At 43.9% G+C, this 27,011-nt stretch overlaps 1 protein-coding gene across 1 annotated transcript in view; it reads right to left on the reverse strand.

The window, feature by feature from the left end:
• ARHGAP20 (Rho GTPase activating protein 20) overlaps nt 1–14,069 on the reverse strand; it is a 59,409-nt gene extending 45,340 nt beyond the window's left edge. Inside the window, exons 1-2 of the mRNA XM_065730077.1 lie at nt 13,943–14,069; nt 4,049–4,134 (exon numbers count right to left, since the gene is read on the reverse strand). Coding sequence (XP_065586149.1) covers nt 4,049–4,134; nt 13,943–14,041 — 185 coding nt within the window. The 5' untranslated portion in view covers nt 14,042–14,069. The remainder of the gene's footprint in view (nt 1–4,048; nt 4,135–13,942) is intronic.
• Nucleotides 14,070–27,011: the final 12,942 nt, after the last annotated feature.

Here is a 27,011-nt window from a genome sequence, read left to right on the forward strand (position 1 = left end):
TGCCTGATTTTATTTTAAAACCAGTCCTGCTTCTCGCTTATACCAAAATAATATCATAAAGCTGCTTAACTCTGTAATAAAGAGTAGTTTAATTACTGATACTTTAATGTCTTTAGCATGCAGAGGCACATACCTATAAATGGTCATGAAGACTAAGCAATGTAAAATCATATTATTAAGGCATGTAAATAACTATATTATTAAGCGTGTAAAAATATCTTTTTCAAAGATCTAGTGGGGGTGTGCACAAGGAAAAGGAATGCTGCCAGCAAAAGCAAGACAGAATTTGGCTGTCCTGTCAAATATTCTCCATATGAACACAAGTCTGCCAAAACAGAGTAGAAACTTGGTAGCTTGGGCTTTGTCACTAGTGAAAATTGTTGTGAAGGACAGCAGAACAAAGACAGAAAAATTTGTTTGAAACGTGTCTTTATTATTAATGTCAATTATTTTGAGAAGACTAGACCTGATGCTTAAATCAAGGTCTCAGATGTTTCTCTTCTGTTTCAAGCCCATAATTCATGTTGCACTGAAGTATATCATTAAGTTGAGCAGTTTTCATTAAAGGACACAAAGAAAAAAAAAGAGGAAAATTACAACTGTGCAACAGGTCCAGGTCCAAATATAACCAACCCAAATCCTTTACTGATTTCATACATATTAATGTAGTTAACAATCAAACTTTCTGCATCTGAATATCAGCCAAGAAAAATATCAAAAGCTTACTCTTTCAGTGTATTCTAGAATAACTTTGCTCAAAGTCGTTCCAGAGAGGACATTTGGTGATGTGAAACAGTCCTTGCATGCCTATTTATCACTACTTTGTGAGGAAAGATAAACCGTTCAGAAAAGAGGAAGAGAAGCAAAACCAGGAGGCAATGAATAGTCTACTTATTTTTACCTGTTGGAAATTATGGTCCAAATTCCACCAGAATATCTATACTATCTACTATCTTTCCTTGCTGTCTACAGTTACAATTGAGTGAGACAGGGATTGCAGTGTGGTTGCACATCTGTACAATACTGTGCCGGTCACAGGTCATCTCAGAATTCCTCCACAGCCAAAATATCTTGTCCTTTTATGTGGCTGATATGGCAAGGCAAGATCTGTATAGAAGGCCTCTTATAAAACCAAATGATATAGCTGAGGAAAAAGAAGATAAGTTTTTGAACACATAAGACTTTCCAATCTCCTTCTCCTTCAGGACTGAAGAAGAGCACAGCAGCACAAAAGAGTATCTATTTTTTTCCAGCTTGATCATCGCATCTCACCTACATCTTCCTGCCATAAGAGCTACAGCAACACAACCATTTAAAAAACTCAATCATCCTAATGCTAAAACAGCCATCTCCAGGTATCACAATGGTTTCTTTGAATATTAATAAACTTTAAACTGCCCAAAGGTAAGTCTGTCCAAAATGGCTGCCACATTTTATGAAAATGCCCTCTATATAATCCAAGAGCACCTGACATATAAAGCTGTGTAAAAATACAAGCTGACTTGTGCTTGTAAGTATTTCCTGCCCTTTTAAACTTTGCACTTGTTCGTTAATTTCAACAAATGTTGAGGTGAGCCAGCTGCTGAGGTGAGAGGATTCATATAAATCCCTCACAGATGTATGCTAACTTCAGATGGGAGTTTTATCATCTACAAGTCATTAATCAACCATTAACAAGTAAGTGTAATGGAGTCCCACTATTAACGTTCACTGCCAGATGAGAATAATGGATTTTGCAGTCTGGCTGTGTCTACAAGAATAGGAACTAAGAACTAAGACAGCTCTGAGATAAAACATTTGGAGGAGATTAGAAAGCATGGGAAGTCATTTTGTTTCTCTCTATCTCACATAAGAGAAAGCTCTTCACAGGAGTTAAGCATTTACACAACAAACCGAGTGGAAAGTTCAAACTCATCCATCAGTTTAGTGATGAAGAGGAATGCATTTTGCACAGCCAAACAAGGAAGTCAGGCATAGGTGAGAATTACTGCTCCTGCGAACAATAATAAACACTACACATCTAGAGTGTTACTCTCTCACTGATAGAGTTTGAAGCTACAAAATCACCTGCTCTGGCTTTCAGGGTCTTCAGACTTCACCAGACACTTCTTGCTAAGGCCACAGACTCCAGCTGGAAACAGAGGAGCAGCTAAATCTCTGCATGCCTCAGGTAGAGGACAGACAGGGCTAAGGCAGCACCTAACATCTCTGGAAGTGGCAGGATCAGTCAGGCATGATCAGCCAGGCAAGGTGTTGCTCTTCCTGTAGAACAAGGCAACATTTCCCATTCTTCAGTCCTCTCCACCACAAAGTTTCTGCCAACTGACTTACAAAAAGAAAAAAATCCCTCTGCACACTAAATCTGGAAAGAATTCTGCCCTGGACTATGCAAGCAAGACATACTTACACTTTAGAAACAGTGAAATATTCTTAGGTGCAAATTATGTGGTGAGTATTATGCTACTCAGTGGCTTCCCCAAATATGGCCAATTTCTGATACTAATGGAACAGACAATAAAGTAAGAACAAAGAAAGCAGAATTGAAGAAAAATGTCCGTGTCTGAACCCAGCAGGTAAATGGCAAAAGCTCTAAAATATAAACCTTAAATATAGTTCATTTTTTTAGTATTGAGGACCAAATGTTAAGATAGTTTCAAGGGAAGACAATTGTCCCATCTCTGGAAGCACTCAGGACCAGGTTGGATGGAGCTTTGCGCAACTTGGTCTACTGGAAACTATCCCTGCCCATAAAACTAATTAATCTTGAAGGCCCCTTCCAACCCAAACCATTCTATGGTTAATGATTCTACGACTCTAGGATTATGGGAACACAGGTGTATAAATGGAGGAAAATCTAATATCCAATGCCTGATGGATTCCATCTCTTGTCCCCTGTACCCTTCAGATATTGCTGCTCCTCATAGCAATAGTCCATCTCTAATTTCAGAATTTCAGATATGAATGTGTGATCTATGCCCAAAAGGTAGTATCACAACTGTGAACATAACTACAAATACAATGAAGTAGTAGTAAACGAAAAATAAATACGATAGTACAGACAATCAAAACATTGCAGTAATCCCATGAAGGGGTTACAAAATACCAATTCCACTTATTTTTAAGACCTGGAAACAAAGTAAAACAAGAGGCCACAGAAGAAATTTTACAGCCAGAACAAGAACACACTGCTGGCTCTCAGCCCTAAGCTCAGGCCAGTAGACTACACAAAAAGGTGGAAACACCTTTAGAAATTCAGTTCTCAGTTTTCTCTTTCATGTCATAGCCAGTAAAAAGACACGCAAGTAGTTTCAGCTCCTTTTCCTTTCCTATTTTGCAACTCTGATGTTTCCACAAAATACCTTCACAAGTTTCTGAAATTCTGTGTGGTGACAAATATGAAACCAGGTATTAGTTAGATCAAACACAGAAGACTTTCCAAAGCTCACATACTGATTATTTAACACAACACAGTGTAGGAAAAAAATATTCCTTACAAAGCCGTACTTCATTTTCCATCAATAATGCTTCTTAGTAAAGAGCTCTACGCAGCTGGAAGCATTAACAACATACCAGATGGTTCACTTCTTGATAAACACTTATGTTTTGTAAGTTTAAAGTCTAATGAACTGTAGCGCAGGAAGATAGAAGTTGTGTACGCAGAACGGTTCAAATGGTAGGTCAGGAGAGAGAGCTGGACAAGAGAACAGCTCCATAGAAGCTCCCATTCCTATGGTAGTTTTACACTGCAGTGGGAAGGGAGGAGAAATGGCTGATCCTGGCAGAAGACTCAGGCATGAAGTGCTGAACTCATCACATTTGCACATACTCACATGCTCTCTCTCACAAGCTGTTATGGGAGGAGGATAAGACAAGGCTGGGGCTACCAGATCCTGGTCCACAGCATTCTCCTAAACCAGCTTCCAGACCTCTGGAGAGAGTGCATCATAGCAGTCCATCACAGATCGAAGTAAATTGTTAAGTCCCACAATTACCATGGCTGAGTAATACCTTGTCCAGCATGTACAGCCAGCAAAACTCATTGACTCACCTCGAGACAGATCTAGATCGGTTAAGTGCTTTGACGAAGATTAAGGATGGTGCAGACTGGCGTCTTTGAGCCAAACTCTTCATTTTCTGTTTGGAAAGAGTAACAAAAAGAAATTGTAAGTGAGATTTGTGACCATGCATGTGTACAGACTCGTGGCACCCAGACTGCAATTTCAGACCACAGGAAAAAGGGTGAGTTACCACTATCAGAAACACTGGGAGTGGAAAATGGTTGCAAAATGGCATACATTGAGAAAAATAGGAGCATACCCTGAAATCCAGTGGTACAGAGAAGTTGACAATTAGCATCCATACAGAGATACCCAAAGCACTGTGTACACAAAAGAATCATCGAGAGCATTCCCTCAATCACTTTTTGACCCTTAAGAATCTATTGTATTTTAAGTGTTTCAGGCATCTAGATGATGGTTCAAATTTCAATCCATTTCTGTACAGGGCCTGCAATATGCTATAAATGAATGTTTGGATTCCACCCACCTAAGATTACCCACAATATTTGGCTACATTTTTTTTTCAAATCTTTAAAACCCTAAAGAGGTATGAGCAGGTTCCTTCCCTATTAATCTAACTGGAACATTGCTTCTCTCTCTCAGTAGTTATTAAAGACATTTTTTTTCATTCCTGATCATGGCTGGGAAAGCAGGGCAGTTCTTGAAAGACATGGGAAAACTAGGAGGGAATGGGCAAAAGGAAACATGAGGAAAGCAGCAGGAAAAAAAAAATCAACAAGAAAGATAGGTAAGAGATGGAAATGTCAGTAGCTATCAAGGGAGCATGGATTCCCACTGAGTGAAGTTGAATACCACAGTAAAAATTCTGAGCAAATAGACAAAGATGTTTTCCCTAGAGGCAGAAATTTTCAAAAGCATGTGCTGGAGACAGAAACACACATTTTGCTGCATAGAAATGTATTCATCACCACACTGTCTCCCTCCTGCATCCAGCAATAGGACTAAGGTGATCTGGCCTGAGCACTGTTGCTGCTGTAGGAAGCAGTGGTGCAGCCTGCTGCTGCCAAGGTGTGTGACCTCTTCCCCCACTGACCCTCCATCAAAGCACAGTTGTTGCTCTATTTTGCTCAAATATTTTTCATAATAAACTGGTGAACAAGCAGAGGGGGTTGAGCTCCTCCTGAGACCCAGACAGAACATTTCCTGTGCTGGTCCTTCACATCAGCCTACACACCACTGAGAGCACACAATCAGATGAACCTCTGGTAGTCACTGCTTGCAGATAATTACACAGCAAGATTTTATTCCTTTACCCTAAATATAATCACTGAGTTCCAGGAACAGACATGTTTGGGAACAACTGATGCTTCTGCCAATTTATGTTCTGGATGTGGCACATATTTATTTGGGCATGTGCATGGTTTGCTCCACTTGACAAGAAACCCAACAGAACTACATGTTTTACCTTTGACAAGTGTATCTCTTTCACTCATTTCAGCACATTTGTTATTGTCATTATTTGGTTCCCCATTTATGTATATTTTTACGTGTTAGATACGCAGTTACAGATATTACACAACAATTGTTATAAATTCAACCATGTAATTTCAATTCACCTTTAACAATGATCTCACCTTGCTGTTTCTTTCATTAAGACTTAACCTTCTCAAGACATAAATTAGGTCTGGGACTATTTAGATGTCTTCTGTCCAACTGGAAATTAACTGAACAATAACTTATTAGATTACTAACAGAACAGATTATCCATTTTTATAGTGAATGAAATCAGTAGATTACTGTTAGCAAATATGAGAAGCTGCTAGGATGTGAAAAAGTAGCATAGCTACAAATAAGAAGGCATAAAGAGATCTGTGTCTACAGAAAGCAAGCCACAGATTTTACTCAACCATCAGTTTCTGTATGAGTTTATTATGAAGCATCAACTCCCAATTAAAACTTTACTGAAAGTCTCCTTTTGGGTAGGTAGCTTTCACAGGGTGGTTTAAACTGGACCATCTCAGCTCCTGTAACACAGTGGAGGTTTTGGTGATGTCTCCAGAGAGATCTTAAATCCTTTAACTGTTCTGGTCTGAAAAGAACACCACTGAAAAAATGCAGTTTTAAAATCATGAACTCATTTAGGTTGGAAAAGACCCCCTAGGATCATCAAGTCCAACCCTCACCAAACACTGCAGGTTCACCACTAAACCACATCTCTAAGTGCCATTTCCACACATCTCCTAAATACCTCCAGAGATGGTGACTCCATCATTTCCCCAGGCAGCCCAACCACTCTTTCTGTGAAGAAATCCTTCCTGACACCCTATCTAACCCCTCTTGGTGCAACTTAAGGCCATATCCTCACATCCTAGGCTGCTTCCACTTGTATTAAGGCCCTGTCCTTGCATCCCAATTGTGTCTAAATTATGGCCATTCTTTTCTCACTTGGGCTAGCAGTGCTGAATAGCTCCCTGACTTAAGTATCTGAGGACTTAGGACTACAGCATGTTTGATTAGAGCTCAGGTGACTCAGGAGAGGATCCCAGGGGGGCACAGGTCCTGCCTTCCCAGACTTGCCAAGAGCAAGCGTGTCTGAACAGGGCATCACAGCCAAGGGCAGCACTATATCCAAGGAGGAGATCCCACAGCCTCCCTGAGTAGTCTCCTAATACAGATAGAGCTTACAGAAATAGAGCCTTAAGATATGAAAAAGATCACTGATGAGATTTGGAAAATGAAAGTTTTAAAAGCAAAGATGAAGTTGAGTCTGGTCACAGAATCATGGAATTGTAGGGGCTGGTAGAGACCTCTAGAGATCATCTAGTCCAACTCCCTTACCAAAGCAGGCCCTTTAGACCAGCCCCTAGGTCAGCCACGTGCAAATAAAAATGTTACACAGAGACCTTAACAATAGACAGAAAGGGTTGTTTTGTTTTGATTTTGTCATGCACAGAGTCTGAGAAGAGAAAGAGACCATCATGATGACTTGACTTGTTTTGAGGAGGAATAGGACAAATTCATTTTTGGCTAGGTTGGACCTACACATCTCCTCCCCTCCATCTCCCTGCTTTTTTTCCATGTGCAAGGATGTCACCCTGGCAGTGCAGAGAGAAGCAGACACATCCTGGACAGCTGCAGTGAAAGCAGATGTTTGGGAGCAAAAGGAGATGCAACGACCAAGAATCCAAGCATGGGACACAAAGAAGAATTTCACAACATGTCCCAAAACACAACCTCCCATTTTTTCATGTAAATATTAGAAAGGTCAACACAGGGAGAAATCCTCATACTTGCTAGCTGAGTCACACCCATGTGAAATGTATCATAAAATCAGTATCCATAATTAATGTTTACAGTGTGCCAGATGCAAAGATTACCATCTTGTATCGGTCAGGACAAACTAGAGTTATCTTTGCCTTCCTCACTTTCAAAAGCCTCAGTTCTCTACCTCCTTCCCTCCAGTTCAGGTTTAACTTCATACTTTCTGCATTTCTGGTGGTGATTGCCTGCCTTGATTTTTTTCTTAACAGAAATAAAAAGGGTTGCTTCTGTAGTTGGATTGGGGATCCAACAACACTTCAGTGTTTGGCTAGTTGCACATTTGGTATAAATAGATGTAGGGCTATAGGTTTCAAAAGAATGAATTTCCACCAGATAATGATCAGACCCACACTCTGAACCACTATTTTGTAAACTGAAGTGGTAGGTGGTTTGTGAGGATAGTAATGCTGCAAAACATTACTAAAAATATGCAGTGTCTCCTCTTGAATCAGAGCCTTTACCAAGAGCACAGTTAAACTTTGACAAGTATCTCACAAGCCTGTGTCTGTAGGAATAATCTACTTCTGACTGCCCATATTTAGCTAATTTGGCTAGTGGTTGAAGTGCATTTCAATACTGTATAGAATTTATGTAAATTATTATATCTAAGTTAAGAAATTAATCCCCATTCCACAAAAAAAGAAAAAAAAGAAGGAAAAAGAAAAAAAGAAAAAAGGAAGAAGCAACATCTGCATGAGATCTTTAGAAAACCATCAAACTGAAGATAAAGCACTCTCTTGTGATTTGTGTGTATCGCTTAACCATATCAAGCTTGGAAAGAGAATGGCAGAACATAAATTAAATAAAGAATGCCTGAAAAAAATGCCTTTGTAGTCAACTGAGAGAAAAGGACATGTTCAGTGCACAGTTCATCTGTCCTGTTCTAGTTGTGCAAAGATGAAATGAGTCTTGACCTAGAAGTGCTGGCTTCCTCCACTGAATGCACAAGAAAACTAAGGTGACCAGCAAGGTTGAATTAATCAGCTCAGTTCTCTCCTTGCTATCTGAGCAAAGGACAGGGAACAGAAGAATTTGTAAGCTTGATAACATACAGAACAATTGCCTTCATAGTAAATGCTTTGAGCTTAGGATGAGAAAATGATATTACCTGATGTCTGTGTAAGAGATTTGTATATGAAATAGCTGAAAAATGCACTCAGTTCTTAGCTGGCAGGTGAACACAGCAGAAGTGCCTACTCAGCAATGTGCAGACACTTGCTAAAACCCTCCAAAGAGATGAAAGGATTTCAGGCTCCTGACTTACAAGATTGCTCCAGAAGTGGGTCAAGGCTGGCATGTGTGCCCAGGTCATTTAACTGGGTGACAGAGGCAGTTCTTGGATGGATTGATACCTTGAGCTGAGGATTGCTCCTAAGTGGATAAGCTGTCCTTCTCACTACTTTATTTTTCTAGTGAAAGGAAGTCTGATTTTAACAAAGCCTGCTATATAAAACTATCTAAGTTAATAACCATGAGGGATTTCACCCATGTAAACTCTGTTCTTGTTGTCTGAGTAACAAAACATATCTGTGACACATTTCTGGTTTAGCTAGACATGAACCAAAGCACAAACACAAACCTTTACAGATATCTGTACAACAAAGTTCAGCTAAACGCTTGACAAACAATGAAACATCAAAACAACACTCATCACCCAGCTGTTAATTTTCAAAGACAACTGGGCATCGCCATTTCCCCTGTATCACCAGGCTTCTTACAAGAAACAATAAATCCTATATCCCTCTGTGCCATAATCCAGCACTTGTTAGAGTTACAGTGCATGGCTGCCCAAAAATACCAGAAATAACAAGAATCTCTTATTCTTGGGTAGGGCAAGAAATGGCCCTACAGTGACCTGTAACATTCCTGAGCCCTTATAAAGAGGGTGAGAAGATGGCTCTGTGTGCATGGCTGGCTTGGGAGGCAGAGCGTGTTCCTGTGTGCCTGAGAGACAGCCAGGTCCCATTTTCCATAATGGCAGAGCAGGTGACAAAACTATGTGCTTATGTTTATGCTGGCAGAACACTTGTACTTACATGGACTTTCCTAAAAGGGAGCTATTTCTGGATGGATAACTGTGGATAAAATGATTGCAGGGGCACAAGAGGAAAGAACTACCAACAGAAGGGCAGAAAAAGCTGTTATGGTGGACCAGCAGCTGCAGATGGAGACCAAGGTTACGGTGGAAATAAAAACTGATCAAAGAAACTGTATGCAAAAGATGTCCTACCAACCATCTCCCACAAGACAATAGTCTTTGGAAGCATAGATAGCATCTATAGATGTGTTGGCAAGATCTGACCCATTTACATCAAAAGCTGCGATGTGGAAGATTATTAAGAATATGGAAGAGGTCTGTGTTGAATATTTAGCCCATGGATCCTGCTGTCTGCTGCATTGCGTCCACAGTGCTTGGACCAGCGACCTCAGATGCTTTCAGTGGAGCCCAAGTTTTCCTACCAAGCCTCAAACAATGGCATATTAGCACACAGACACAGTTCTGCCAGTTTCTGCACACGCTGTTCTTTGGAGCAGTTCACCGATGACAGAGTATCATATCATCACAGAATCATTAAGGTCAGAAAAGACCACTAGGATCACCAGCCAACCCATCCCCACCATGCCCACTAACCATGTCCCTCAGTGCCACATCTCCATATTTCTTGAACATCTTCAGGGACAGTGACTCCAACACCTCCCTGGGCAGCCTGTGCCATTGCCTCATCTAACAGACAACATAAACAGACAAAGATTTGCTGTATCTTAGGTCCCATATGTCACATTGAGTCTCCTTCCTACCACTATCTTGCAGGACTTAAAAAAAAACACAAGACGAAAACTTAAGAACTAGATCACATTGTTTTATACACAATTTTCAATTTCTCACATGAACAGACAGAAGAGGAGTAACAAACTCTCATTCTGAATTAAGTCATAAACCTAATAAAAGGCACACCCCTGCAAGTCATCACCAGTCAGCAGTGCCTACCAAGGTGGTTCCATCTGAAGGACAAAAGTAGGTGACTTCAATAAAACGAGCTTTTCCAGTTCTCATCAGAGATGCTATAGGGTATGTCTGCAGGATGACAGGAATTGTCCAATATCCAACACTTACTTCACAGAAGTGTTCCTGAAAGGCTGAGATTTCTGGTGGTGTGATTCTGATCGCAGCCCCCCATACTGTCAGCCACAATCACAGTACGAATGAGAGAGTCCCAAAGGAAGGAGAAATCTCAGCCTTAAGGAGCTTTTTGTCAAAAGCCGTATATAAGGGCATGAGACTGAGGTATCATCAAGTACAATGACAACCACATTCTTGATTCATCTCTGAAGGACAGGGTTAAGGTTACGTGTGACTAACTTTACTCTTCCAATTCAATTTGCTTGAATTTTATCCATTTAGTGCACAGTTGGGAACACAGCTCTCCTTTTCCTGACAGTAAACTGTTACTGTATGTGTGATCAGAATTACAAAGAAACATTTTAAGGACGATAGAATACCATGTTTTAAGCCTCCACAAATGCTACTGTACAAAACGGTTAAGTTTCTTGTACACATTGTATGAGTAAACATAACAAATTGCTGAGCCTCACAAAAATTATAAGCAGTCACTTGAAATTTTCAAGGAGGCAGCAAAAATTCTTAAGAGTGATTGCTTACGTTACCAAAGATTGTCTTATGTAAAATATTCAGCACTGGTTGGAATCTAACTCCTCTAAGAAGGGAGAAGTGAAACACCAGAAACTTACAAATACAATTAAATGACCGCAGCTGTTACTGCTGACACAGACATACTGGCACAGAAGACATGCTGAATCGTTTGTTTTCATAAATTTGTACAAATAAGCTCTATCAGGAAAATCACTTTTACTCTTGTTACTTCAGCCCACTTCAGAGTTGCATCAATTTACTGGTATTAGTTACTGAACAGTCAGTTCAAAAACTTCTCTGCAGGTCAATCAAACACTGTCCAGTGACTCCAGTTAAGTCCAGTAAAGGAGGGAATCCGACCCAGAATTTCCCAAAAAGATGAATTAAAACACTGGGCTTCAATGTCACCTTCCAGAAGGGTGTCCTGAATGCCTTACAAGCATTTAACAGGGAGAAGCTCCCAGCGTTTGTGAGGTGTGCTAGCACTTCAGATTGCTTTACATGTAAAGAAAAGGAGAGGAAGTGTTTGCAAGACAGTAGTTTAACTGGTCTCACAAAGTCCATGGAGTAAGTCCTAAACAACTTCTATCTCCTGGTCCTATGATGTGATCCTTCAACTTTGTTGTGACAGCTAAGTGGAAGATAAAATAGGAATTCAAAACATTACAGAACGTCACAGGAAATCTCAGCAAAATACATCTGATTTGGGAAAGGTGTAATTAAAATAATAAAATAAGTGTTCATTGGTGGCTTGTTCCACATCTGGGGGCATTTTTGTCACAGAAGTGTTTCCTGGAGAGCTGAGATTTCTGGCACTATGTGGTGTGATTCTGACTGCAGCCCCCCAGACTGTTGGCCAGGATCTCAGTAAGAAGCACAGAGACTCACAGGCAGTGTGAATGTTAAATATGTATTTGCAACAATTATCTTTAAACTTGCCATGCTGTGTCACCAGTATCAAAACTGGTCTCTTGTCAGCATGCTCTTCCACACAACTGCATATAACCGCTACAAGCAGTGTAGCATCTCCTGCAATAACAAAGCCTTCTTGTTTTGTCAAAAAGTGCTGTCCCTTAGCACTGTGTGGAGCTCAGAACAGAGGTATTTACACTGTCCATAGCACATAAGGAGCAAAAAAGTATTTGAACTGACACAGAGATCCTGCTTCAAACAGAATTAGGACTGGCCCAGGCATGAAGGTAGGCACCTTCTTCAGCAGCCAAACAGGGAGCCAGCGTGTCAGGAAACTCCAGGGAGCACTAGGGCCATGGAGAAGCATGGGAGCTGGGCTGATACTTGTGGCTGCAGGAGGATTCCCTGTGTACCCCCACGGTCTGTGCCTGCATGCTGAGGAATTCCAAGAGAGCTGCCAAGAACTGTAAAAAGTAACATCCCCGTTCCCTTGTCAGTACTGGCGAAAACAAGGTCTGCGTTCCTTCAGTGGGAGCAGGAACAGGAAGCACAAATGCTGCCTTCAGTACTTGTCTTCAGAAAGCTGGATCATAAAGGATTTGTAGGAAAGCAGTGTTCATCTTCGCAGCATATGAACAGCCCTTCTCATTTCAGATGATGTCTGGCATCAGGGCAGCAAGGTGTCTTCAGCAAAAATCAAAGAAGCAGTAGAACAATCAAAGCCACATATTTAGCTGTTTCAGGTTACACGGTAGTATTGGAGAGGGCAAGCATCCACTCCATCCATTTGTCCAGCAGAAGACAATCCATCCCTTTGTGTAGGTGTATTGTGCTCCCTCTTGAGAAACTTATCAAAGCAAGGTACAGGCAGAAGTCTGGCCAAGCACTCCCCAGGCAGCCATTTTGCACTCTAATTGTGCCCTGTGAGGTCCCTGGGGCTGCAGTCAGGTGCGTGCCTTGGTGAGATGAGACACACAGGGATGCATCCCAGGGACATATGCTCTAGCCCAGAGAGATGCTCTGGAGGAGGAGTGGAACTGAGGCTCCCCTTGGACACAGAGCCCCAGCCATTGCTTGAAGCAGGGCTGGGCACAAGCTACCACGCATCAGGTGAACAGATTATAATAAAGGACACCATAACCTGACCTTGCCCTAATCCTCCCAGTGTGTTTGGCAGCCAGTGACACTGTAGTCCTCTAAAGGCAGACAGAGCATAGATGTAAATGTCATTGTGAAGCAGAAGGGGTATGGCAGGAAGGCACCCAGTCGCACTTCGTTACAAAACCACTACGGTACATGTTAAGCCAAGGAGAAAGGGTTCCCCCTCTACATAGTGGGAAGAATGTGGTTATAGCAGCTCGCTCATTACAGCACAGCATAAGGCAGAAAGGAGCACTTAACTGCACACAGAATGAGCATTCTGCTCTTGATCGTGTCAGATGCAACTGGCACACTGAACAGCTTTTACAGCCGGTTGTAAGCCTCTCCTTCTCCATCCGTCGTGACAGAGAAGGCAGAGGGCACCTCCTCAGGAAGTTGCCTTCACATTTCTCTCGTCCAAAGCACATGTGGGAGCCCCCAGCACCCCTAGATGGGAGCAACCCTTCCCCTGCTAGCTCGGTGAATCCCAAACACCCACCCCACAGAGTCCCTGGGCACCCCGCCGAGCCCCACCAGCTCTCTCCAGGACCCACACACCCGAATCACCGCATCTCCCAGGACACCCATACCGCACAGACCCTGAGCTCCGGCATCCCGCATCCCCCGGGTGACCCCGGGCTTAACCCCCAGCTCCCTTGTACCACCTCTACGCGATACCCTCGGCTGTCCCTGGTCTGAGCCACCCGGCAAAGCTCTACCGCAGACCCCGACCGCACGGACACGCCTGCTCCGAGCCCTCCCGCGGGCACCCCCGGCCCCGGTCCCCCGACGGCTCCCACCGCACCGCCCGCACCGCCGCGGAGCGCCCGGTGAAAGGACCGGGGCGGGGTGGAGTGTGTGGGTGGGGGGGTGACACCTCCCCGAGAAGCAGCCTCACCTTCTTGCTGTCGGCGGCGGCGAACACTCTGCTCTCGCCGCTCACCGAGGACGAGCGGCCGGGCCCGAGGTGCTCCTGTTGCGGGGACATCACGTCCATGCGGCCCCGCGCCGCCTATCTCCCAACGCGGCGATACCACAACCACCGCCGCCCGCACCATGGACAGGGCGCGCCGCGATGGCACACGCCCCTTCGGGACACGCCCTCTACGCGAGCCACGCCCCCAGGCTGCTCGCGCCCCGTTCTGCGGCGCGGGGGGATAGTGAGGGGAGGGTGGCGAAGCGCATGCGCGCCCGCACGGAGTCGGCGGCGCGCTCTCGTGGTCCTGCGCGTGCGCGTGTCCTGCGGGCGGAGGGGTGTGGAGACGGTGGGTTGCGCTGCCCCGTTGCAGAAGGCGTTGTGTGGTTCCAGGGCTGTGGGGTACGTTGCGTTGTCCCAGGGATGGAGAGCGGCATGTGCCCAGAATTAGGGGGTGCGGCACTGGCCAGTCGCTCTCCCACCTCCTGCGCGAGGTGAGTGCAAGGCGGGAACCCCCCGAGGGCTTCCGTGGTTCGGTGCCCTGTCCTGGGGGTGTCACGGGGTGCCGCCACGCAGCAGGGAGCTAGGAGCCGTCCAGGGGGAGGGCCACTGGGTGAGCATATGGGTGTGAGTGAGCTGTGAGCGAAGCGGGACTGGAAACTGGACAGAAGCTCTCTCTCCCTGCTCTTCTCAGTGCAGAGGAGTATTTTTCTCTCCAGCCTTTGCAGCAATTGCAGGCAGCACATGCATTTTTTCATGTGCTGAGCGCCAGAAGCAGGCAGTAAAAGAGACGCCGTGCCATCTCATATGCAGCTTTCCTTATGTCCACATTCCTCCTATGTTGGGATTCGGTCCAGCTCTGTAGGGTTGCCTTCCTGGTTCTGGATGCAGCAGTGCACGTGGAAGCAGCCACTCCTGCCATGTACACCTGAAGCAGTGGGAAATGGCAGTGGTTGGTTCTGCATCATGTAGCCACTTCACTGGGTTGTTTAAGCTCATCAGCTCCACTGGACAGTGCTTGGGCGATCCCACTGCTGAGATTGATATCAGCACGTTCCCTCTGCATATGTGCTGCTTCCTCCAAGTCAGAGGAATTGTGTGGGTGCAAGCAAAGGGGAGATGGAATATTAATGCCTAGGATGCAGCTTGAGTGCTGCTGCCTTCTCCTGCAGAAGCACTGAGCTTTCCTAGGCCCAGCAGTTCACTGTTGCCGAACCAATATTGAATTTGTGTTTGCCCAGTTGGTGATAGCCCTTGGGTAACACCATGCCAGTATGTGGGGCTCAGAGAGCTGCCAGGCTGCCCCTGCTGTCCTCAAGAAGACATATGATAATCACTGAATAGTAGAATCATTAAGGTTGGAAAAGGCCTCTAAGTTCATCTAGTCCAACTGTCATCCACCATGCCTCTATGTCCCTTAAGGTCATGTCTACACATCTCTTGAATGCCCTCCAGGGGCAATGAAGTCCACTACCTCCCTGGGCAGCCTGTTCCAATGCCTGATTATGCCTCCATGCTTCCAATGCCCTGTGCCTCCTCTTCTCCAGACTGAACAATCCCAGTTCCCTCAGCCGCTCCCCATAAGCCTTGTGCACCAGACCCTTCACAGCTCCATTGCCCTTCTCTGGATACACTCCAGGGCCTCAGTGTTGTTCCTGCAGTGAGGAACCCAAAACTGAACACAATACTCAAGGTGCGGTCTCACAGAGCTAAGTTCAGAGGGATGGTCCCTCCCTGCTCTCGCTGGCTGCAGTATTGCTGATACAAGGCAAGATGCTGATGGCCTTCTTGTCCACGTGGAACTTGCGACGTTTCCCAGTGTTGGATCTGTGTGGTCTTTCAGCTGCTGTGTGCAAACCTTGACAGCACCTGGCCCAATGCATCTGATGCGGGGCAGATCCCAGAGCAGCTTCAAGAGGGCTGAGGAAGGAACTCCCACTAAGGAGGACGCTGTACACCATGACTATTCAAAGCTCAGAATATATTCAGCAGTTTGGCACCCTGTTCCCCAGAAACGTTTGCAAGTGACGATATTCTTGGTGATGGTTTAGAAATCAGGCAGTGAGTATGTATTTATTTATTTTGCAAAGGAAATGTTGCATAAGCTTTCCTAAACACACATGCTTTGAGGTGTTCTTTTATCTAATCCCATAACCGCATTTCTCACAATGTTTGTAGAACGCTGACTCTGTCACCTGCTCACTGAGATAAATAGATGAGAATCCTGCCATTTGTTTAAAGGAGATGGGAGAAGCTTCTCTGTGCATCGTGAGTATGTATACAGACATACAGGCATAGTGCAGGAGTTCTGCTTGGCTGAAAGCTGAATGTGAGTCAGCAGTGTGCCCCAGAGCCCAAGGGGACAACTGTGACCCGGGGGTGCCCCAGGCCCAGTGCTGCCATGGTGTTGAGAGGGGTTGTCCCTTCTACTCTGCACTGTGTGGCCTCACTTCCAGCACTGGGTGTGGTTTGGGGCCCACAGTATAAAACTATTAGAGAGCACCCAGAGGAGAGATACAAAGATGGGGAAGGGTCTGAAGGACAGGGTGTATGAGGAGCAGCTGAGGTCCCTGGGTGTGCTCAGCCCAGAGCAGAGCAGGCTGAGGGGAGGCCTCATGGCAGCTGCAGCTCTCACAGGGAGCAGTAGGTCAGCAGAGGGGAAAAGGGAAATTTGGAGGAGCACACAATGGGTGGCTGAACAGGTCCACATCATTGTCACCTGGGAGCGTTACATCTGAGCATTCCTTGTGAACAATGGCTAGAAGGCACTGCCCTTCTTTTCTGAAATTCAGTTCAGCAGCTTTAGGGGCAGATGGAATTCTTCGTTCTTCATCTTCACATTATGTGCTGCTATTCCGTGCCAAAAAGTTCGTGGTTTGCAAAGAGCATCCTCCATGCTCTGTGGTCCCTGCAGACCTTGACAAGATAAAACCTGTCCTTTCCTTTGTGATGGTAGCTTGCTAATAAAATTGTTAAGAACTGTGTAAGTAATTGCTAAGCCAAATTCACAAATGTCCAGAAATTCAAGCCATGGCAGTTATTAATGTTTTGTGCACACATATTAGCTTTAGTTGCTAATATAACATATTAATAACAGCCAAATACCATATTTTGTCCCTTCCCGTGTTTACAGAGACCTCTGGGTTTCAGATTTCTATTTCAGGGCCAGGGGCCAAGCCCTTCTCCCCCTTCCACAACTGCTGCCTGGACACCAGGAAGGAAAGACCATCACAGCCAAATCTTGTGCTGTTTTGAATATCTATTTCAGCCTTATTACATATGCTGTGTGAAATTGAGTCCAGTGCATCAAAGAGAAGCTTGCCTTTGAAGGGCTGTATGTCTCCTGCATGCAAATGCTGCTCTGATTTAATTAAGCTTGATTTTATAATTGGTGTAGTTAAACTGGTATGATTCTTGTGAGCAAATAACGACTGGCAGGAGCACCTCAGTGTGCTTAACAGCCTCATGTCAACAAAATCCATCAGCAAGTGACATTGGGATTTCCTGTCTTTGCCTTTTCCATATTTTTTCTGTATCTTACTTCTGATTTTTATGCTTTGTTTCCTTTGTTTGCATTAATAGGCTCGTGAGATTGCTTATTTTGAGCTTCTCTGCACTGAAGATTTTCCTTGTGGTCACTGCCAGAGCACAGCCCTTCAACTAGAAATTGGTGAGGCATTGTTAAAAGCCACTGATTGGATATTCATCTGGAGAGACCTCACACAGAGCAAAATATTAGAAATGAAAGAATAGCATTTTGTTTAAGATAAGGCCTAATCTCTTCCCTTTGTGGGCAACATTTCTGAACTAAATCTGAGCACTTGCTCCTAGAGATGTTTAACTTTTGCTGTCAGCTAGGCGGGCAGCAATGCAAATACCCAGAGCTAAATCTTCATGGCAATCCTGAGCACAGCATGTAGATGCAGTAAGGGGGGAGGCTGACTCCCTACAAAATATTCAGGACACACATCTGATCAAGTACAGTCTTGAACTTTCATAGACCTCACTGTGTACCCATCACACTATGTGACTCCTTGAAAAGCCATAGTCCATGGCATTTACAGTGATGCTCAGCAGTGGGGTTGGTTCCTATTTATTAACATGTTCTTCAGAAAGACATCCTATCACTTAAAATTTGATGAGACTGTGAGAAAATGCTTGTCCCACAGTTCTAGTTGAGAAGAGCGACTGTGCACAAACAGCTCATAAATAACCCATTCTTTATTGATGTTGTAGCTAGGTGTTGCTGATGGACTCTCTGGAGCTTCACAAAGCACTGGCCACGCAAACAGCCAGGTTCCAATTTTGGTGGGTTGTGGCACAGAGTAATAAATTACATATTGTGAGTAAGTTGGCATTTATGTGCCCAATGAGGATTATACATCTATAACAGGAACCTTTATGATAACTAGAATGGGAAATGATTGGGGTTGCATCAAGAATAGAGCATCTTTGTTTTATGGCTGATGGGACTTGGATTTATTAGAAACAGAGGGCAGACTGTTGACATTGGCTGTATAGGAGACATGAAGGAAATCTCCCACAAACAGAGGACCCTTCGAGTGTACAGTATCAGCCATCCATAAAAGTTATCACTTTATCATCTTTGCTCTGGATTCATTGTAGGCATTGGTTTCACAATCGAGACAGATTTTACTTTGAGTGTGTTTAAGAACCCAGAGGGCCATATTTTTTGTCAGATTGTGTTTCTAACACACTGATGGATAGTACTGCACTTCTGGTCCCTCCCTGGCTTTACAGTTTTCCATTCTCCATAGGGAACTCTCTTTTCTTAACAACCTGTGGGACTGTTGAGCTGTGAATGATAGACATTAAAAAATTATGGGTAAGATTTTTGGTTGTCCTTTCATGACACACTCCATCTTTTTTTTTCACTGCAAGAGTGGGATGCTTTCAAAACTGACTCAGATAAATAATAAGTGGGCTAGACATCCTCCTGCGGACAGGGACACTGAGAGGAAACAGCTATATATTTCTTGTACAAAGTGTTGAATTACTCAGTATAATCTGATGGACATATCTTCAGCTTCTGTAAGCCAAGGGGGGAGCTTAAGCTTCACTGCACTACATCAAGCGAGGATTTGGCTCTCCTGCCTGTCTCAGCTTCTAACCACATTGCTGGTGGTTTACAGATTAAATGGTCTGTTATACGAGGATGGAAATTCCTGGATCTTCTAGCTGATATGAACAATGAGGACTGTTAGACTCCAGAAAAGGGTCTAGCATTTGCTGAACTGCAGGAGGGTTTAATTCCTGGGCTCCCACCAGCGGCAGGAGACACATGGGTGATGCCACCACCACTGCCTTGCTACAGCTCCCACCTGCTACTGCCAATATCACAATGTTTTAAGAGAAAAGCAATGGTTTCGGAGTGGATCTAAGCTTTTCCTGACACCAACACTGTAATGCTAAGAAGCAGATTTAGAAAGGGCCACAGAGGATCACAGAGCCACATTGTCAAGTGGCTTTACCTGCATCTTTCCTGAAGGGCATCTGGATGACTTCTTCAGAATTTGTAGTGGCGGGGATTTGCAGGCTCCCTCCTGAGCCTGTCTCTGCATTGTCCCTGCAATTAGAAATTTCTTCCTGATGCCTGGCTGAAATCACCTTCTCTTCTGCTAAGCCTATTACAACTTGTCCTAATCCCAGGGGATACAAAGAAATTAATTCTTTCTTCCTCAGAGCTACCTTTTAGGAATTTGGACACTATCTCCCCACATCCTCTTATCTATGCTAAGCAATAACAAACCCTTTAAGCTTTTCCTTGCTGTTGGTGAATTCTGAACCTCTGATCAGTCTTGTTCTCTCAGTTCTTTCCATCTGGTGCAGAGCTTTTCTAAATGGCTATTTCCAAAGCGTGATACGTTTTGTTTGTGAGGACCACGTGCACATGTTTCTCTTCCTTTCGCACTCCACCTCCAAAACAACTGTTTTCCTGCTTTTTTTATTAGCTACAGAAGGGAGGGTACAGGAAGGCTGGCAGCCAAACGTTAGCATTTTACAAAACATTGGTTGTTTCCCATGATGCGGAAAGACACTTAGCAAGGAGAAATGAATTGGTTTCATGTTTTCTAAGTGCCATTGTAACTGCTGAAGCCAGATAATATACATAAAGCTATTAAAATATTTGGATGGTGTAAGCTTAGGTAAGATTTCAACAGATATCTGTACTGCATTTGTTTCTCAGTGTGAAAGCTGTGACCCGGCACTTCTACTGAATCAGTGGGATATTGGCCCTGGTTATTGAGAGCAGTGCTCTCAGACTAAGGGTTACTGCTTTTAAATTAATACGAAGGTGATCACCTCTGATGTAGTAGGATGGAGTGATCACCACTTGGAGGGAAAACTAAACCATTGGATAGTAGAATCATACAATAATAGAATTGTTTGAGTTGGAAGGGACCAGTAAAGGTCATCTGGCCCAACTCCCCTGCAGTGAACAGGGACATTTACAGCACAGTCAGGCTATGCTCAGAGCTTCATCCAGCCTGACCTTGCATGTCACCAAGGATCAAGCACCTGCCACCTCCCTGGGCAACCTGTGCCAGTGCCTCACCACCCTTATTGTAAAAAACTTCTTCCTTATATCCGATCTAAATCTCCCCTTTTTTGTTTGAACCCATTTCTCCTTGTCCTGTCACAACAGACCCTGCTATAGAGTCTGTCCCCTTCTTTCTTACAGCCTTTCCTTATAGCTCCCCTTAATCATAATGGGTTTGAAGTATGTTAGTATTCAGGCTTCAGTGAAGAGTTTGTAACACTTAAATCCCAGACCTTCAAAACAGAAAATGTTTTGTAAATTCTTTTAAAAATTAAACTTTTATAGATAACAAGGGAGGAGGGGGAGGGGGGATACATCTAAAACAAGTTCATTAACCTGTTTGGAAAGCAAAATCCTTTCTCTGAAAGAGTGAAGAAGTTCAGTGCTGTGAACTGTGAGAGTTTGGAGCAGTGTTGCAGTAAGAGAGATGGAGTGAGAAGGGAGATACAACGCTGGCGGTGCGATGATCCTGGTCCCCGAGCCAGCTCATACAGTGGGAGAGAAGAGGAGATCTTGGTGGGATGTGTGGTACCACAGCAGCAGTATGGGTGCCCAAGGAGGCTGAGCTGCCTGGGGGCACAAGTGTGCTAGCAGATAGCCATAGATATGGGTGTGCATAGCATTGGCAGTACACCATTTCTACACACTGCCAAATTAATCTCAAGAAGATCATTGTGCATTTGTTAAAAAGAAATGTGAAATAGCAATTCTAGGCCTATCCTGTTGATTCCGTTGCCTTTCAGAGTTTGCTGCTTAATTCTGCACAAAAGAGGTCTGCGACTCGCTCAGAGACTTAGAGGTCAGTGGAAACTTGATCCTGAGAGGTTTGTAAAGAAAATGGGTGAGTTATGTATGCGCTTTGGCCAAGCTATATGCCTGCCTACCAGTCTTGGTAACCAAGGCAGCAAAAAAATCCATTTCTATGAAATGAAATTAAAATGCATATAAAAGTACAGCCTAGAATTTGCAGGATTTTAATGTTTCACAGTATGACATAATGACACACATTTTAATGTTCTCAGAACATTTCTGTGAGTTTCAAAAGGTTGAACTGACACTGATGTCACATTATCCACTTGCTCTAAAATACATGCTGGCCTTGTGCTGTATTTAATGCTCTTCGATGTTATTTGGATGCCATAATTTTACAGTTACCTCACTGGATCGATGAGGAAAAGTAAAAAGCTGCCAGATGAAGGTTATTTCATGCACTAAGTCATCGGCAGCCCCAGTTTTTCCCAGCTTACCTTCCCTCTCCACCTGCACACAAATGCATTAAAAATGTTCCAGGAAATCTCTGCCTCTGCATTAATATGTGAGATGCTCATAAATCATATTTCTTTAATGGAAAGTTGTAACATGATGTTAATGAAGACTCTGGGGTGGTGCTGAGTTTGGGAAGGGTCTGGTGCCAGAAGTTGGTGCATGTCCACGGGCCTCCACTGTTATCAGTGAAAGCCTTTGGAGTTACATCAGTGCCAGAGCTTTCCCAGTCTTCTCTATTCAAAAGTTGCTATTGGCAGAATAATAAAAATCCCCCATTGCATCTTGTGAATAGTTTACATTGCAAATTCCTAAGGCCTGACTGCTGTGGCGTGCAGGTCCCAAAGCACAGCGGTGTTGCAGTTGCCCAGTTCAGAGCCTGCTTCCCATTTGCTGCAAGGCTCTCTTGTATCTCTCCAGCACTGTATAAGGCTCCTTGCATTAAATGAAAGCTCTCTTTCATTGGAGACTCCCTTCCAGCAGCGGGGAGGTGGAAGGAGGCCTGAATGCAAATGCAGAGTTTTGCTGGAACCATGCAGGAAAATCTGGGAGGTGCTTCTCTTTGAGTCACGGTGGCTTTTAGGGTACAAGAGTAGACCCCGTGTCCCGTAAGTCCTAATCTGAAGAATGATGTCAGTCTCTTGGTTGTAACACAAATCCTAGCTGATCAACGTGACCTGCAGATTCATCAGCCTTGGTATTGTAGCCCCTGCTTCTGCCTCCTGTTCAAGTCCTCTGCATCTCTTCCCTCTGCCCTGGCGTGACCACATAGGGTTTCAGGGCACTGGGCTGTGGAAGTGAGGCTGTGTGGTATGGCCACTGCTCAGTACAGCTACCTTGGTGAGGAGGACAATCTCTCCATCCAGATCCTTGCAGGTATTTCTGTACACTCAGTGTCTTAGAGGCTGATATCAAGGTGAGCCTGGCTTGCCAGCCTGTGGATTTGATTGCATTATTGCATTATTGCTTAATTGGCAAATGGGAATCGATAGCTAATTGGCATGTGAGCATTAACAAATGATTAATGTGCATAACAGTGGGGATAACAATGATTTACTCTGCTGGAGAGTTGCACCTAAAGGCAAGCAATAGCAGCAGGCTGATTGCAGAAAGCTGCTTCTTCTATTCAGTGCTTTTAATGATATGAAGTATGGTTGTAAAATAAAAGGGTTTTGTTGTTGTTTTGTTAGGCATTAATAGTGTCCTGCTGTTAAATTAGTACCTTTGGATTTCCGATAGGTTGCTCCAAAAGTAATACCTCCTATTTATTTCCATGGAAATTGCAACAAAGAGCACCATAACACTATTTGACAGAGCATATTCTCAGCTACAAAACACTATTTTTCAACATAGCCACCACCAGCAATGAGCAAGAGCCTGCATGCTGCTCTCGTGAAAATCTGCACTAGCAGAGGTGACTGATGCACTGCTGCTGTCACCACTGCTGAAACACACCCTCCACTGCCTCACTGTTCGATCTCCATAAACTTCCAGAAAGCATCAGTGATTGTCAATGGGTGCCATGGTGCATGGAGGACTTCAGTGATGCCCCTTTGCTTCATGCGCACTTCCCTGCCAGATGGCATTCTCTCAGTCTGCTCCTCTGCTGCCGTTTGTCACATGAGAACAAAATGTAATGGAGTATGGGTGGGAAAGTTAATGCTCTTCTGCTGTACCACCAGTGTCTGCCTCTGATGTCATGAGCCAACATAATTGCATAGGAGGCGTTACTTTCAGACCAGCCCTCGTAAAACTGTTTTTCCTTCTGGTCTATAATATTGACCAATGTGGAACAGGTCTATTTTGCCTGCTACATGTGCTGTTGTCAGGTGAGAGCTGCCAACTCAAGAACTCTTGGGGCTCAGGTGCCACTCAGCACCCCTCATGGGGCATCACCCGTTTGCAGGTCCTAGCTGGTAGCATTAAATCAGCTTCAGTGCACACTCTCATACTGACCAGCAAAAAAATACATTTGCTTCTGGGTGGTACCAAGGAGATACTGGAGTAAAAGGTCAAATCCTCACAATACTGTACTCAACAAATGGTCATAGGTACAGAAATAAAAATGACATCTCTCTAGTTCCTTATGAGGCTTCTCTACTCATTGTGTTGTTATTCTCTACAGCGCCGTGTTTGTAGTTCTCCAGCCAGGTTTCAGTCCATGTGACAGTGTTCATTTCCAGGCCAATTCTGGTTATTATTCTTTGGTGTGAGATACCCTATCATTTGCTTTACAAAGATCCCAGAATATTTCCTTTACATCATTGCCTTTGTCCAGTAATGGTAAAACTCCATTATAAATGTAATCAAGACTGTTTGGCAAGATCTTTTATTTAGAAACACATGTGGTTTATTGCACATAATTCCAGTGCCCTCTTGATGTTTCATGGTTATATGTTCAATCTCAGTGTTACTTCATTGTGGAGGGAAGGGGGGAGACATTTGTTTCATTCCTGACCAATCATTTATTATGCATGTACACATTTCCTATGGTGCAGAGCACATATGCAAGGGAGCTATGCTATTTTTCAGTGTGGTTTAGGTTGTTTGTTTATTTAACCATTCATTCTCAGCAAGAAGGTCATCCTTCCCCCCCAGATGTTTCTTACGTTTCCAAACTGAAAAAATTTTCTCTCCTAACTCACACAACAGATCTAGTACTTGTAAAACATGCTTGCTGTGCCAGTGCTGAAATTGTTTCTGGAACTTTCTTCTTGCAGAGCTGTGGTTTACCACCATACCACAGCTTACCACAATTTAGCATAGAGCTGTAGCTTTTAGTCAGAAAGCCAGGCCTTGGCTAATTTGAAAACAAAGTGTCCGGAGTATGGGTGTGGATGACCTGGGAGATTTCACAGAATCACAGAATTGTAGGGGTTGGCATGGACCTCCAGAGAGCTCTGAGTCCAACCCCCTGCCGAAGCAGCTCCCTACAGCAGGCTGCACAGATACGTGTCCAGGTGGGTCTTGAATATTTCCAGAGGAGACTCCACAACTTCCTTGTGCACCCTCTTCCAGTACTCAGTCACCCTCACTGTGAAGAAGTTCCTTTGCATATTTGTGCAGAATTTCCTATGCTCAAGTCTATGGCCATTTCTCCTTGTCCCCTCCCGACATACCACTGAAAAGAGGTTGGCCATGTCCCTTTGACTCCTATACTTAATATATTTATAAACATTAATATGATCACCTCTCAGTCTTCTTTTCTTAAAGCTGAACAGACCCAAGTCACCCAGCCTTTCCTCATAGGGGAGATGCTCCATGCCCTTTATCATCTTTGTAGCCCTCCACTGGATTCTTTTCAGGAGATCCCTTGCTGCACTGACTTCTTTCAGCTTTTTTATTTACATCAATTTTAAGAAGATTCTTCTCCTATATGCATAGCATTGAAGAAAAGTGTGCCAATTGTGTAACAGTAAGTACTTTGCAGCTCTCAGATTCACCAGAGAAACAGGATAGTCATAGAGTCGTAGTATCATTTGAGTTAGAAGGGACCTTTAAAGGCCATCTCGTCCAACCCCCCTGCCATGAACAGGGACATCCACTCAGCCTGTCCTTGTAGGGAGGTGTTCCATCCCTTGGATCATTTTTGGGGCCCTCCTCTGGATGTGCTCCACTAGATCTGTGTCTGTCCTGAGTACTGAGGCCTCTCCATCTGGTTGCAATACTCCAGATGAGGCCTCAGCAGCGCAAAGCAGAGGGGCAGGATCACTTCCTTTGTCCTGCTGGTCAGGTCCTTTTCAGCAGGGCTGTGCTTTCAACCTCTTTGAGGTTTAAATAAGTTATCTTCAGTCAGAATTTTTCCCTCTGAAGAGTTTCAGAACACTTTGAATGCACTCAGGTATTTCTGTGACTGCACAGAGTACTGCTAACTGCAAGGACAGCAGACTTGGAAATGAACTCACTTATACATAACAGAGAACTGACGGGTACAAGTAAATATGATAAATAACATGATTTATTATTGATCGTATTATTATTAAATAATTGTATTTATGAGTATAGGGGAGGGGCTGTATGTATGCATGCACAGTTTGTCCTTAGAAGTCTTACAAATGCATTTGATTAACAAGTTGAAAGATGTATCTCAGAATCATAGAATTGTAGGGGTTGGAAGGGACCTCTAGAGATCATCGAGTCCAACCCCCTGCCAAAGCAGTACATTCAGTGTGCAATGTAAAAATGAACTGGTTGTTTGGAAAGGGGTGGCTCATATTTCTGGTATGTCTGAAGCCAGATTTCTTCAAACGGAGTCTTCATGTTTGCCTTGATAGCATGAAAACACTGGTGGGACTTGCTAGAAAGATTTATTTTACTGATTGAAAGCTGAGTAGGCATCTCTGAGCAGCTGGTGGTAAAGATAGGAGATGGACTGAATTAAATCACTGTGATGAGCAGGATTTAAAGAGAAACAAATTTTAAAACTGACATCAAATTGCAGTTGTGACTTTTCCTTAGCAGAGACAGGCTGTAACTACTCTATGTAGATCAAGATATAAATCTTGTGGTGTGATACTGTAATAACCAAGATGTCACAGACAGCATTACTTGATTTAGAGTTTGTAGCGACCACTTAACAAGAGGAGGTGAGAGCTGTGCAGTACCAGCACTGCCACATCATCACACCAGACACGGGGACTGAAATGGTTCATCTCTTTTCCTCATCGTGGGATTTTCACTACAGACAAGTCTGCGCTAAAGCAATATTTCACATCAGTCTTCCTGCAGGCAAGGACAACAGCTGTGTGCAATTCAGCACTTTTATACATTTTGCTCAGAAGTATTTTCAAGTGAGCTTTCTGCACTTGCGCAGAGTTTGTTTCTCACTAGGCACTGTTCCCTGTGTTCCCTGGTCTTGCTGAGATGAGAAGAGAGTCACCCATTAGATGCTGAAGCTTTCCAACAGCTTGGGGATCAGGAATTCTGGTCACATCTCTAAACTAAGTTATCCTGTGAAAATATCCTGCATCAAGTAATCATCTTAGAACTATTTTCTGTTCTGATAATGTGACACTCAGACAACTGAGTTCAGCTCACTGTAGTGAAGTCCAAAGCAGCAGAATAGGAAGTGGTGGTATCCAGTGAAAATGAAAGGGTGATGACCAGGGGAAGGAACATAACTGGGGAGAAATCGGACTCCACTCTGGAGGAAATCCAACTCACTAAGCCCCTTATTAAAAACAAAACAAATGGCCTAAGCAGGCCAAGGCTTAAGGTTTTGTGGAT

This window comes from Cyrtonyx montezumae, unplaced genomic scaffold (assembly GCF_038088225.1).
Source record: "Cyrtonyx montezumae isolate F1298 unplaced genomic scaffold, pur_monq_1.0 scaffold_12, whole genome shotgun sequence".
In the NCBI taxonomy this organism is placed as follows: domain Eukaryota; kingdom Metazoa; phylum Chordata; class Aves; order Galliformes; family Odontophoridae; genus Cyrtonyx; species Cyrtonyx montezumae.